The 13228-nt window shown below is 38.4% G+C and overlaps 1 protein-coding gene across 4 annotated transcripts in view; it reads right to left on the reverse strand.

Annotated features, from left to right (window-relative positions):
- OPA1 (OPA1 mitochondrial dynamin like GTPase) overlaps positions 1 to 13209 on the reverse strand; it is an 83444-nt gene extending 70235 nt beyond the window's left edge. For 2 of the 4 annotated variants that reach the window (XM_074365819.1, XM_010959268.3), the window contains exons 1-6: positions 12983 to 13209; positions 4458 to 4776; positions 3714 to 3810; positions 1889 to 1996; positions 1333 to 1386; positions 584 to 651 (exon numbers count right to left, since the gene is read on the reverse strand). In XM_074365819.1, coding sequence (XP_074221920.1) covers positions 584 to 651; positions 1333 to 1386; positions 1889 to 1996; positions 3714 to 3810; positions 4458 to 4776; positions 12983 to 13014 — 678 coding nt within the window. In that variant the 5' untranslated portion in view covers positions 13015 to 13209. The remainder of the gene's footprint in view (positions 1 to 583; positions 652 to 1332; positions 1387 to 1888; positions 1997 to 3713; positions 3811 to 4457; positions 4777 to 12982) is intronic. The other 2 variants (XM_074365817.1, XM_074365820.1) reach the window with 2 other exon arrangements.
- Positions 13210 to 13228: the final 19 nt, after the last annotated feature.

Raw genomic sequence — 13228 nt, forward strand, 5'->3', positions numbered from 1 at the left:
ACATATCCTAAATAACCCCATACATAATTCTGTTGACTACCAATGTAACAGAAATCTATTTATCTACTATTATCCCCATCACTGTAACGAACTTGCTATTCCCTTAATATTTCCCCTGAATGTATGTCATGAAATATTAGTTCCTAGATGATATTTCACGGAAAAGGGGTTCTGTTGTTAAACAAATCTGGAAAACCCTGCATACTCTGACTTATCTTAGAGATTCACAATGCACACGGGTATATAAAGGTCTGAGAAATTCCAGGGAAAAGAAAAGAAGCCTGATTTGTTTTACTTATACCAGCTTTCCCCCACATATATTTAACAACAAAACCCTTTGTTGAGGACAATCCCTGAAACTAATGCTTCACAGACACGTTTGAGGGAAATGGGCTCCTCCCATTATATTTCCAGAACTGTTACATAATACGCTGCATTTTATACCAAGATTAATAACAATACCTTTGTAGGATGCTTGTATATTTGTTCCTCAGATGTTACCATTTTCAAATCTTCCAGGTAGATAAAAACTTTTTAAAATCTTTCCAGACTATCTATGTGAAGAATGCTCCCTTACACTTGCCTTTTTATAACGCTTGTCACTTTCAGATCCAGGATCTGTTGCTCTAAATGCCGTTTCTCCAGGTGAACCTTAAAGATAAATATGCGATCCTTTAATTCTCCAGTGATGTCGATAGGCTAAACTAAATTCCAAATTATGTTTAGTCAGTTGAAAAGTAAATGTATTTCTAGAGGAAACATCACTTTTTGGGAAACTATTCTTATTTTAAGAAATAAAGGAAACCTAAGGAAAAAAGTTCAAAAATATTATAGGATGTGTTTAACTGATTGTTTAAAATATCACTGAAAATTACAATAAAAATAAGACAATCTTTGATAAGGATTATTTTACATGAGAGTACTTACAGTTTGGCCTTACACAACTGCCATTTACAGACCACATACAGTAAAAAAGTTAAATTTAAAATGTCAACTGTGACAGGACAGATGAGACAAACTAAAATGACTTTTCGTTTCAATTGTCAGAAACAATCAGATCAGTTTCAAGAAAATATTTTGGTTAAGCAAACTTTCTTTGTAATAGCTTTACTCTTATAATATAGATACATATCTAGGAATTTTAGTTTTACCAAAAAATAATTACTTTATTATTTCCACCTAAAGGATAATGAATTTGCCCAATATAATTCTGGCATTTTAAAATTCAGCATAAGCAGCATTATATATCTGGTCTGCAATTTTATTTGCAACTAGTTTATTAGAAGCATTTAAAAGGCATGTTAAGGTCAGCAAAAATATCTGTTTACACACCTAACAAGAGAAGTAGGTCAGAAGCTTCTATGACTTCACTAACCAATTTGTGACCTGTGAAAAATCAGCAAAGGGGGAAATAGAAATGTAAAATTTAACAGGAATGAGCAAACAAAGATGTCTGAGACCTCAGATTTATAGCATGATAGGGCAGAATTGGGCAAATACACCTGGATTAACCTTAGTAAATTCTGTTCATTATGGTCTACTATAATTAAATTTGTTTTAAAATCACCAAATTGGCTCTAACCAATTAGGAAAAGTAAACACACAGGAAGTCTCACCTACTTGTCAAGAACAAATGCTATTTTTTTTCACTGACTAAAGCCAAGCATGTTTAAGTTCTTGCAAATTTTCATTTTGTTTGGCCAAACAAAAATTAAAACCAGTGAGCAACAAAATTTTGTGTGTATCTTCTTTTTCCAAAAACCTAGTCTTTATTTGTACTAAATGTTTTCATTTAAAACATGGTAATAAACAAATGAATACATCTTAAGTATTTTTCCTCTGTATTTTCTGACATTTTAAACGAGATCAAACACAAGTCCTTCCTTACCTGTGGTGAAAAAGTCCTTCAATAAGCTGAGGCTTTCTGCAATCTTGTCAAAGTCAGGTGCCAATTTTGCAAGGTCTTCTGAATTAGGAAGGGCTTTTCTAATCTTCTCTGGAGAAAAGAAAAAAATACATACTCTCAAAATTAAGAATTTGATTATTAAAACATACAATTTAAATAACCACATATAAATTTAAATAAAAATATTTTTTCCATTTTTCTCCATTACAACTACAACTGCTACATATATCTGAAACAATGTGTTATTCTAGTGATATTCTGCAGGCCATGAAAATTTTTAAAAAATATTCACCAAACATATGGCTTAGAGGAGTATCTTTAATTTATAAGTTAAATGCCTTGGGACAGAAGCACTGTATTAATGTTAACACTGGATTGGTGTATAGAAGTACCTTTTGGAAGTCATAGCAAAGAGGCAAAGAAAAAAAAATCATTTGTAGCACCTTGCCTGAATACAAAAAAAAAAGTGATGAAATCCCAGTTCAAGTCCAAGAACAGAATTCAGTTACTTTCCTCTCTCCTTTCATATTCCCTAAGAAGATTCACACTTGTTACCATTTCAAAACATAAAAAGCTGTCTACAAGCCCAAGACAAGCCCTTACTTTTGCTAGCTTTATCTATAAAGTGACTAAGTACTTTCATTTATAAATACTCAACAATTTTGTCAAAGTTTGGTACAACTTTATGTGTCTTCTAAACTAGGAAGGGCTTTTCTAATTTTCTCTGGAAAAGACAAAACACACAAAGTTTCTCAAAATAAGAATATGTATCAGATTTTATTCTAAGTGCTTTAAAAGCATTAACTCGTTTAATCTTCAAGGCAATCCTACAAAACAGTTATCATCGAGCCCACTTTACAGATGAGGAATGGGGCACAGGGGGTGAGTAACAGGATCGGAGCACAGAACAAAGTGCAGGGTCAGGTTTAAGCCTAGGCAGGCCAGCTTCAGAATTCAGGCTCTCAGCCACTGTTCTGTGGTACTGGCGAATGTATCAAGTTAAAAAGCTCTCCTCATAAATGTTAGAAAAATAATTTCAAAGAGTGCTTTTCCTGCAAATATCTTTGTCAAGGCAGCAGTTTTATCTTTAAGAAAGTGCTGTGAATAGTGCATGCAGAGATTAAATCCACCCCCATATACACCTAAGCTAAAATCTAAAAAAGCCAACACAAAGCCTAAATAAAAGACTTGACGAAAATCATTTCATCAGGAAAAAAAAAATTTTTTTTAAAAGATCACCATGACTTACTGGCAATCACAACTATCAAATATACTTTTTTCTCTTCTGTTATTAGAAAAGGGGAACAATGGCTGACTAACAGGAGAAGTTACTCTGGACACCAGCAGTCTTGTAAGGAATCCGGTTACAAGAAGTACAGATAACTAAGATATCCAGTCAAAGAGGGTTAATTAGGTAGGGCACAGTACATCTGTTCTGCGTAACATACAACACTGAAAATGATGTTCAAGAAGGTGGCTTGGCAGTATGGAAAATGCTGACAAATGTGGAAGGTAGCAAAAGAAAAGAGAGCAAAGTGTGTGTTCACTATGACTATATACTTTTTAAAAAGGAAACGAAAATAATAACCACATACACAAAATAGGTACAATGAAAAGAAACTGTTTCTTAAGGATAATGGCAGCTGTGTTAAAGTGATGAACTAAGGGATAATTTTTTTTCTTACCAATTTTTTCTCTATTAATTTTATCATTAAAATAAAACTGCTACACCTTGAACTTATGAGTTAAGAAACTCTCTCTTTTCTAAAGATAAGACGAATAAAAGTATTTTAATGTTGATACAAACCTAAATCTATATATTCATCAATCTCCCACACAATGTCAGGCACGATCCATTTATAGTCATTAAGGTCAGGTAACATATCTTTCCACTGATCAAAAGTCTAAAAGATAAAAAAGCATGTTAATCAAATGCTCTGAATACCACACAAAATACAAAGAAAAAGTACTTAAATTTCTTTAGTTAAAACACACTAATCTACTAAGAGTGATGTATTATGTTCAAAATTTTTAGAACAAAGTGGCCTCAGCTCTTCTAAAAATAAATTAGCAGACAACCACATAAAACATGTAAATGTTGCTTTACTAAATATAGACAGTGTAAAAATTCAAAATATATTCCTGTTTCAAACAGGTTTCATGATTTGGCTTTAAACACTGAGGAATAGAAGCAAGACAAACCAGGGGTCAGGACATCTTGCCTCTGGTCCCAGAGCTGCCAAGAAGTGGTTGCATGAACATGCCACTTACTTCCCTGCCTGTGCTACTAAATGGCAAAACCAAAACTCAAACCTAAGTGTGCTTACTCCCAGCTCAGAGCTCCTTCCGCTAGGCCATTAGCATCTCCTATAGTAAGTAACAGTCAGAGAGCATTTTCCTATTAGCACCAGTAAAACAATTCAGCACACGGTAGACACTCAGAAAACATCTAATTGTATTCTACTGCACTAAAGGAAAATGATATACGCTATGAAACCGTAAAATAATCATGCTGGAATAATTGGAAAAGCAATAGGAAACTTAAACTCACCTTTTTGGCTGTATAACCACCCCCAACGGCAGATCCTAGTATGAGATATCGAAGTTTTAAGAGTCTTGCAGCTACTCTCGCTGGCCAAAAATTCCTGTGGGGCTGGTAGCCATATTTAATTGGAGAAAGTTTCAATTTACGTAAAGGAAGGTTAGTTAGAGAGGAGAACTGCTGAAATGATGTCCTGAATTGGGGTCTTTGAAGCTTTAAGGTAGTATGATGCGAATGATAAATACTTCGTGAAACCAGATGCAGTTTTTGTAGTGGTAAGTTTCCTTGTATTCCAGAGCTGTGTTTCACTAAGGACTGGCAGACCTCACTGAAAGAAAAATGGGTGTGGAAGAAAGATCAGACAGGGAAATAATTCAAAGGAAATAAGCAAACTTTTGCTTTCAAGTACAAAAATTCCAACAGCTTAGAACAGCTATTCTTTGCCCTCTCATCTAAGTCTCACAATCCTGAGACAGCTGAGGGATGGAAATTATGGAAAAATCACTGATACCTCAGGTACCTGGTTCCCCAGAAAAAGGAAAAAGAAAACATTCCAAAGAGAAAAGAATCTAAATATACATGTTACTGTCTAAGCTCTTCCCTCTTGTCCTTCCTGGCAGAGAATGAAAGCCTCCTACCAACAACCATAACCTGATTATCTTATTCAACACATAGTCACAATGCTTACTGTGGGCCAGGCCCCATTCTAAAGAGTTTTAAACTATTAATTCCTTTAATCACAGGGGAATAGAAATATCTTAAGAAAAAGGAATCAAGGAACACAGAAACAATGCTGTAAAGAAAGACAGTAGGGGAGAGGGAGTATCTAAGTGCCAGGCAATATGCTAGATGTTTACACAAATGCTACTGTTAACTCTCAAAAAGCCCCAGTAAGGTAAGTATCCTTATTTTACCAATTTGCCTTTTTAAACTGTGTCTTGCCTAAGGCAAAATGACAAGTGAACAGTGAAAGAGGGATGGAACCTCACGTTAGTCTGCCAATAGAGCCCAGATTCTTTCCATGACAGATGCCAGTGGATAAGATCTGGGAAGCAGTAGACACAAAAACCAGGTGTGGCCCCAGGTAAAAGGATGAGGTGGCACTGTGAGCACCTGCCACCTCCTCTGGAACCCTGGGGGATGACACTGGACCTGGCTCTGATTCAAGGCTCTGTAGGAACCTTCTAACTCAGGAAACCTGAGGGAAATAGGATTTAATTGTAGGAGAAAATACACATTGCCAGTTTAGGCACACAGCTGATTTGTAACTCTACAGGTAAAGGTTACTTCTGATCACAAATACATTTATCTTCTTTTTACAACTTGGTAAACATCCCAAACTTTTTTTTTAAGCTCTGCTTCCAAGATAAATCATAATTTCCCGCATCTTATAAAAATAAGTAGAATTTTATTAATCAAGAAATTAAATTCTCATGGCCTCAAACTCAGCCTACATAAAGAGCAAAAGTCCTCATTTTAGCTTTAAATGGGCTCCATCCCAGCAACTATACACACATAAAAATTAGTAAAACAACAAATGCCTCCATGTCAAGGGAGCAGTAGAGACAGTTAAATGGTACAAGGATTTACAGGAATAAAAGCGATCCCTGGGGGATGAGGTAGTCAGCGCAAATTTCCAAGAAAAAGTAAATCTTAAGTTAGGTGGGAACTGAAGGGTCAAAAATAGGAAAAGGCATTTCAGATAGGGAGAGGGATTTGGAACTGAAACAATGAAATGGGAAGAGGCCCAATGAGCTGCCTGAGAAGGCTCGCTATGGGAGGGGAAATGGGAGAGGAGTCTAAAAGCTCACTATGGAGACATGGAACATCAGGTTGAGCTTCAGCTTTACTTTGTAGGCAATAGGGAGCCACTGAGAGTTTCTGAGTAGAATAAAATTAATTAAACAGTAATGAAAGAAAATATTAAAGGCAATGTGCTATAGACTGAGTACTTGTGACCCCCTACTCCCCCCAAATAATTAATGTGTGGAAGTCTACTCCCCAACATGACAGTATTTAGAGGTGAGGCCACCCAGAGGTAATTTAGTGGTTTGTATGTGGTCATGGGGTGGAGCCCCCGTGATGGGACTGGTGCCCTTATAAGGAGATAAAGAGCTTAGAACTCTACCACTCTCTCTGCCACGTGAGGACACAGAGAGAAGGATGGCCATCTGCAAACCATGAAGTGAGTCCTCATCAGACACCAAATCTGCCAGCACTCTGATCTTAAACTTCTTAGCCTCCAAAACTGTGAGAAATAATGTTTGTTGGTTAAGCCACCCAGTCAGTACGTGGTGATTTGTCATAGCAGCCCGAAATGACAAAGACACAATGTTAGGTAAAAGTAGATCAGAAAGGAAGACAGAAAGTGACCTTATTTCAGCTGCCCAGATATGAGACTACAGTGGGGTGGCAGCAAGGAGCAAGGAAAGAGAAAGGTGGATACCAGAGTGACAGAGCAAACACAAGAGGCACAGAAAGAGCAGTAGTAGCCATGAGGTTTTACCAGGGAAGATGAACATCACCACTTACAGATACAAAAACTCAAGGGCTGAACCAACTGGGGGAATAGCTCACGGGTCCGTAACATTTAGCTCAAACTTCTTTTAGTTCTTTCCCTATACCCACCTAGTCTTTTGAGTTAGATAACCTTTGGTTCCAGTCACAGCTTCACTGCTTACTAGCTATGTGATCAAGGGCAAATTATGAACTCATCAAAACCTCAGAATGTTAAAATGGGCTAATGGCTGTATCAGAGAGTCACTGACAATAATTGCAAATTCAAGTGTCTTTTCTTAAACCATATCTCCTTTCACTATAAGCATCTTTGATCCTACTGGGACAACCAAGTCACTGAGAGACTTCACTCTTCTCCTTATCTGTTAGTGTCCATCTTAGGTATTTACCCACTTACCCACCTTAGAATTCTCCTGTTCATATTTTAAATAACTCTTTTACAAATACTCTATAGACTCCTTTGCCCTCTGACTTGTTTCACCTGTTTGTCAAAATACAAACCCTAAATGAATTTTATCACTTTTCTCCCTGCCTGTACCAAGGGAATGAAGCACTACTGAAGAAAACCACACCCAACTGAACAGGCATCTCACCAAGGCCTTCAAGACTGCCTGACAATCTTGCTTCTCATCTTTCATCAATTCATTCTTTCACTCTCTTCTAGGACTATTGCAGGTGTTCTCCACTCTCGTCTAACCTCCCACATCCCCCCAAACTTCCTTCAGCTCTCAGGAGACAACCCTGCCCCTACTTCACAAAGAAAATGGAAGCTATCAGAAGAAGGAAACATGCTGTCCACTGACCACATCTACATCCATCCTCTACCAGCTCCCCACTAGCCCCACAATCCCTGTTAGATTACAGGAATTACTCCTTCTCCCATTAAAGGGGAAATCACTCTGTTCAGAATTTTCTTTCCTCCTTCCTTTTCAGGGATCACAATCAAGCCTTTGCCATCTTAAAGGAGAGAGAAAGAAAGAAAAAAAGGTCCACTTCTCTGTTCTATTCAAAGTCGCACCAACCTGATTTCCACTTGTCTCACTTCAGTGAAACAGCTCTTACCAAGTGCCCCGAAGCCTTCTACTGGGAATTTGTTTTTTCAGTTTTCGTTTTCTCTCCCACAGCAATGTATGACAATGCTGGCAGCTCCTCACTGCTGGAACTCCCTCTTCTTTGGGCAGACTCTAGTTTTACTCTACTTCACTGGCTACTCCTTTTCAGTCACTACCTCCCCAACTACCTTGTAAATGTTGGGAGTTCAACTGGCTTAGATCTAAATGCACTTCTCGTCTCACTGCACACACACTCTTCCCAGGCAATCTTACCCTCGCCTGTTTCCTCACTGACCATCTACATACCCATGTCTCTCAAATTTATGTCTAATACAAATAGTTACATTCCAGGTTCATGTGTCCAGTTGCTTATTCAACATCAGCACTTAAGATACCAAAAGAGTACCTCAAGTTCAAGATGTCCAAAACCATGATCTCCCTCCTTCTCCTTCCTCCTGAAGCCCTGACCCTTGGCACTCCTTAGCTCAGGAAATGACATGAACATCCATCCAGTTACATAAGCCACAAAGTTAGGGATCATTCCTGATAACTCCCTCATGGTCAAGTTCTGTTATTTCTGCTTTCATTATAGATCTCAAATCTTCCACGTCTCCCATCTCCACTACCACTATTCCTTACCTGGGCTGCTACAACAGTCTGTAGCAATATGTTCTCCACAGCACAACCAGAGCATTCCTCTGAAATGAAAGTCTCATCACTGGCACTCACCTGCAGAACTGTCTCCCATGCATTTAGAATCAAATCCAAACTCCTGGTCTATAAAGCCCTATGTAGGCTGGTCCCTGCCTCACTCCAACCCATATCCAAGCTCCTTCCAGACCAGCTGTCATCTAGTTCCTCAACTGTACCATGCTCCTTCCCACCTCAGGGCGTTGATATCTACCGTACTTGGATAAACTCTTCTACCTACTTAATTCCTGCTACCCCTGTTAACTCCTGTCACAATCAGTTCCACCTCATGCATTCCCTCCTCTTCCTGAACTTTCATTCTAATTCAGGTCCACCTGCTACAGTTCTTTGCTCCCTTTACTTTTCCTTCAGTGCTTAAAAAATTTGTATTAGTATTATAATTATTGGATTAAAATTTGTCTCTACCAGTAAGCTGCCATCTTCATAAGGCCAGGATCCTGTCTGTCTGTTCTGCCTACCACCGTATTTCTAAAGCCTAACCCAATGCCTCACAAACAGCAGACATTCAATAAATTTGCTGAATGAACATGTTATTGAGAGAAGAACCCAAAAAAAAAAAAAAAAGAAAGAAAAAAGAAAGAAAGAAAAAAGAACCTAGGAATGACCATAGAGTAAATGCTCAATAAATGTCATTTCAACATTAGCACACTAACCTCCACTAATATAGCCCTTTAAGTATCAAAAGTTACATGATTTTTTTTATTTTAGAAAGGAGTTAATCTAAATAAATATCCAAGTAGATGAACTCCAGGTCTCAGTGGTCATATCTCTAAGATGTTTTGGCTTTTCATTATTTTCTCCCTCTTTTACTTCAAAGCCCCTAAAATTCCTATTTCCACAATGGCAGCAATAGCTGTCGCTGGGAGCAGGGACGGGGGTGTGTATGGCAGCCCAAGCCAGGAACTACATGAAAAATGCTCTTCCATTAGTCCCCTGGAAGAGATAATTGACTCAAAGCAAAATCCTAGTGCTTGGAAAGGCAATGTCAAGAATTACTTCTAGAGCTTCCAATTCATGATGTTGCTCTAAAAGATCAATGCTCCTTCAGGAGGGACTATTTTTCCCAACAGCATCCTCCTGAGATACAGGTAAGTGAGTGAAGAGAAGAAATTGAGATTTCTTGAAGCACCATCAGATTAAAGGCTGTCTGGGTCACCCTCCACCCCATTGCAATGCAGCTGAGTGCTAACAGCAACACCTGCCCACAGGCTGAGCAGCCTGGCAGGGAAGAGCTAAGGCTCCAGAGTGTGTGTATATGTGTGCAGGGGGGCCAGGGAGCGATTCCCAGAGCGGGCCCCAACAATGCTGGCATATGTAACACGATCAGATCGCCTGCCTACTCTTTAAAAGTTCTAAAATGAAGCCTGCTAGATGATACATCATACACCTAAAACACGGTTTGCTATGTCAGCCTTCTCATTTAGGGTAACCCACACAAGGCATCTAAGTCAATCATTAGTCCTTCATGTTTAAATATAATTAGATAACCAGACTCTTGCAGAAAACTAGCAGCTCTTAAGAGGATGTCAAAGATAAACAATACTATTAATCCTGAAAAAAGCAGAGATATGAAATTTTAATTAATATTCTTGGGAGGCTTCCAAAAGATAAAGCAGGTAAGTAATAAAAGCAGGTTGTCACTAAAAATAGCAATCAAAGAACAATACAAAGTTTACACAATTAAACATATCTTTTAGAGTTTAATAAATATTAAAAAAGAATTCATTGAAATTAAAGCTGTTTTGGAAAAAAAAAAAAAGAAGAGCAATACCAGAAAACGAACTAAGGAAATTCTCCAGAACTTAGAAGACAAAGAAAAAAGGTGGAAACCATGAAAGCGAAGTTAAGTGACTCAGAGAAGTGGTATCCAAAGTGGGGGCGGTGTGTGAAATGCATTTCATGGGCTACACAAAATGACCCACTGGGATTAAGGAAGAAAGTACCAAAGCTTCTAAATACAATACTTCTTGTATCTCATCCTTCAAAAATATGTCAGGGTAGATTTATAAGGTAAATAATTAATTAGTACAAAGGTACATGTACATAATTTAAAAATAAATATGCATACACACATTGTGGAACATGCATTCTTTTTTTTAAGATGATATGCATATATATTTTGGAAATCATGGGTAACAGGATCAATCTAAGAAGACCAATATTCATCTAATATGCATTTGAAAAGAAAAAGAACAGAAAAAAAAATGAGTGGGAGAAAACAAAGTAAGAAAAATTTTTCCAGAATTGACTTTTTAACAGAAAGGCACACCGAGTACCAAGCCAGATCTAGGTTGGGGGTAGTCGGATAAAGCCTTGAGAAATTTAAGATAAAGCCTTGAGAAATTTAAGATAAGGCCAAGATCCTAAAAGTGTCCATGAAGGGAAAACCTGGATACCTACACACACACAAACACACACACATTAAATTGTCCTGAGAATTTTTATTAGGAACAAAGAATGCTAGACAAGTATGTAGCAATATCGGAAAACGGTTTTGAAAATACACTTCTGTATTAGACCAAACTAAAAATCAAATGTGATGCAAAATAAGGCTCCTCCACCCCCACCCCAGAAAGCATCTATTCTCACCCATATACCATCTTCTTTTACCCTATATACCATTTCTTAGTATGTAATTAAAGTATTCAACAATTTCACACAAAATATTTATTGCACCTAAATAAATGGTGGCCATCGGTCTTCTTACATATCTATGAGCACCTATTTATGTCAAAAAATGTTTATCTGTTAAAGAATAGGAATTTAAATATACTCCTTCATAACATGCATAGGAACTACATCAAAAGACAAACTCCGGATCTTGGGGCTTCTGACCTTCCACATCTTTACTTTGCAGGTAGCTAAACTGTGATATCAACATAAGACATTTTAAGCCATGACTATGGAATCGAAAGTATCTTTAGAAACAATTTAGCTGACAGCATCCAATTAAATAAACAATAATCAGTTATTGAGCAGCCTTTTTTAAACTCAATTTTTAAAGTTTGTCTTGCGTATCTTAATTGCTCCAACGAAGTACTCTATTTTCTGCAAAGTCTTTTCTTACTTAAAGACATTTAGATATATTTCTCCAGTAAATATATTAGAAATTAGAAATAGTTGTAAATAACTTACTTCAGTACTGAGGGCTGTGGATTTACTCAGAAACTAAAATTCCATGAGGTTAGAAATAACTTACTCAATTATTCTAATTGACTAAAAGGATACCTATTGTATGCCATTTAGTTCTAAATTTAGACTCATACAACAAATGGATTCCATTGCTTATGAACACTATTTGTTGCACTACTTAAAACATTCTGGGGAAAAAAAAAAAAAAAACCAAGACAGGTGTTTCGAGATTGAGTTCATTCAGGAAAACCAAGTTTTTCCAACCTTGCTTGATGCATGTTACTTCTAACCAAACGCCTGCAACAATGAGTTAAACCTGAAGATGTCTAAGAATACAAGAACACGTGTGCTAATTAAAGTCAAATTTAAACTCATTAAAATGCACACAGTAATCCATAGAAATGTAAATACTTAAACGATTTTTCTGTTTAGGATTAAGCCAGGCCTGGGCAACAATAACACAGTGATTAGAAAGGTGGTGCCACATTCACCACCTCGCATCCAAAAATCAAGTCTCCCTCCCCAAACACTGAAAAAAGCTGCTATTAAGAGGTTATCTCTAATCACTATCTCTGACACTGTATGCGTCACTGCTCCCGATCAAACTCCAAATCATGTTCATTCAGCGGATTAAGGAATGAAGCAGAATCCCACTTACACCGAGAGAAGAACTCGGGTACCTGCAAAAGCAATGTAAACCTGGCATGTAGGTAAAAGAAAAAGACAGAATTAAGAGACGCGGAAAAGGTGACACATGGATAGAGCCAGAGACCGGGGAAGGAGGGGTTAGAAACAAGAAGCCAGCAGAGATAGAGATAACAGCGAGGACAGAAGGGTGAAAGCGGCAGGCACAAAAGGACAACAGAGACAGGCCAAGACTGAAAAGCGCCCAGAATCTTCCAGTGGCACAGAAACAGGGACAGGGGTCAGTACTGGGGCCAGCACCTCAGGTAAGCCGAGTCAGGCCTCCTGCCACTCTGGATCCTCAAAAATATTCCCGAATCCTCCAACCGCCCCCTGCCAAGCCTGAGAGTTACCTACACATTCTGAAGATAGTGAGGGGACAGCCCCATTCTCTGCAGTCCCCAGAGATAACAGGGCCAGGTCAGAGCCCGCACTTACCAGGCCACAGCGGCCCGGCGTAGCCGCCACATCTCACCGGCGACGAGGTCACACAGGCGCCGAGGCGGCCACGCGGGAGCCCCGGTGTCAGCCCCAGTCCGGCTCCTGCTCCACGAATGACCCAGGAAGAGGCCCTCAGGAACAAGGGCACACAGCAGCCTCTGCGGCCCTCCCAATGGCGAATGGACTTCCGCGAGAGCCTGCCCGGCACCCGTACTCGGTCCGTCAGGAAAACCAGCCCCTCCA

Source organism: Camelus bactrianus, chromosome 1, assembly GCF_048773025.1.
Source record: "Camelus bactrianus isolate YW-2024 breed Bactrian camel chromosome 1, ASM4877302v1, whole genome shotgun sequence".
NCBI classification, from domain to species: Eukaryota; Metazoa; Chordata; class Mammalia; order Artiodactyla; family Camelidae; genus Camelus; species Camelus bactrianus.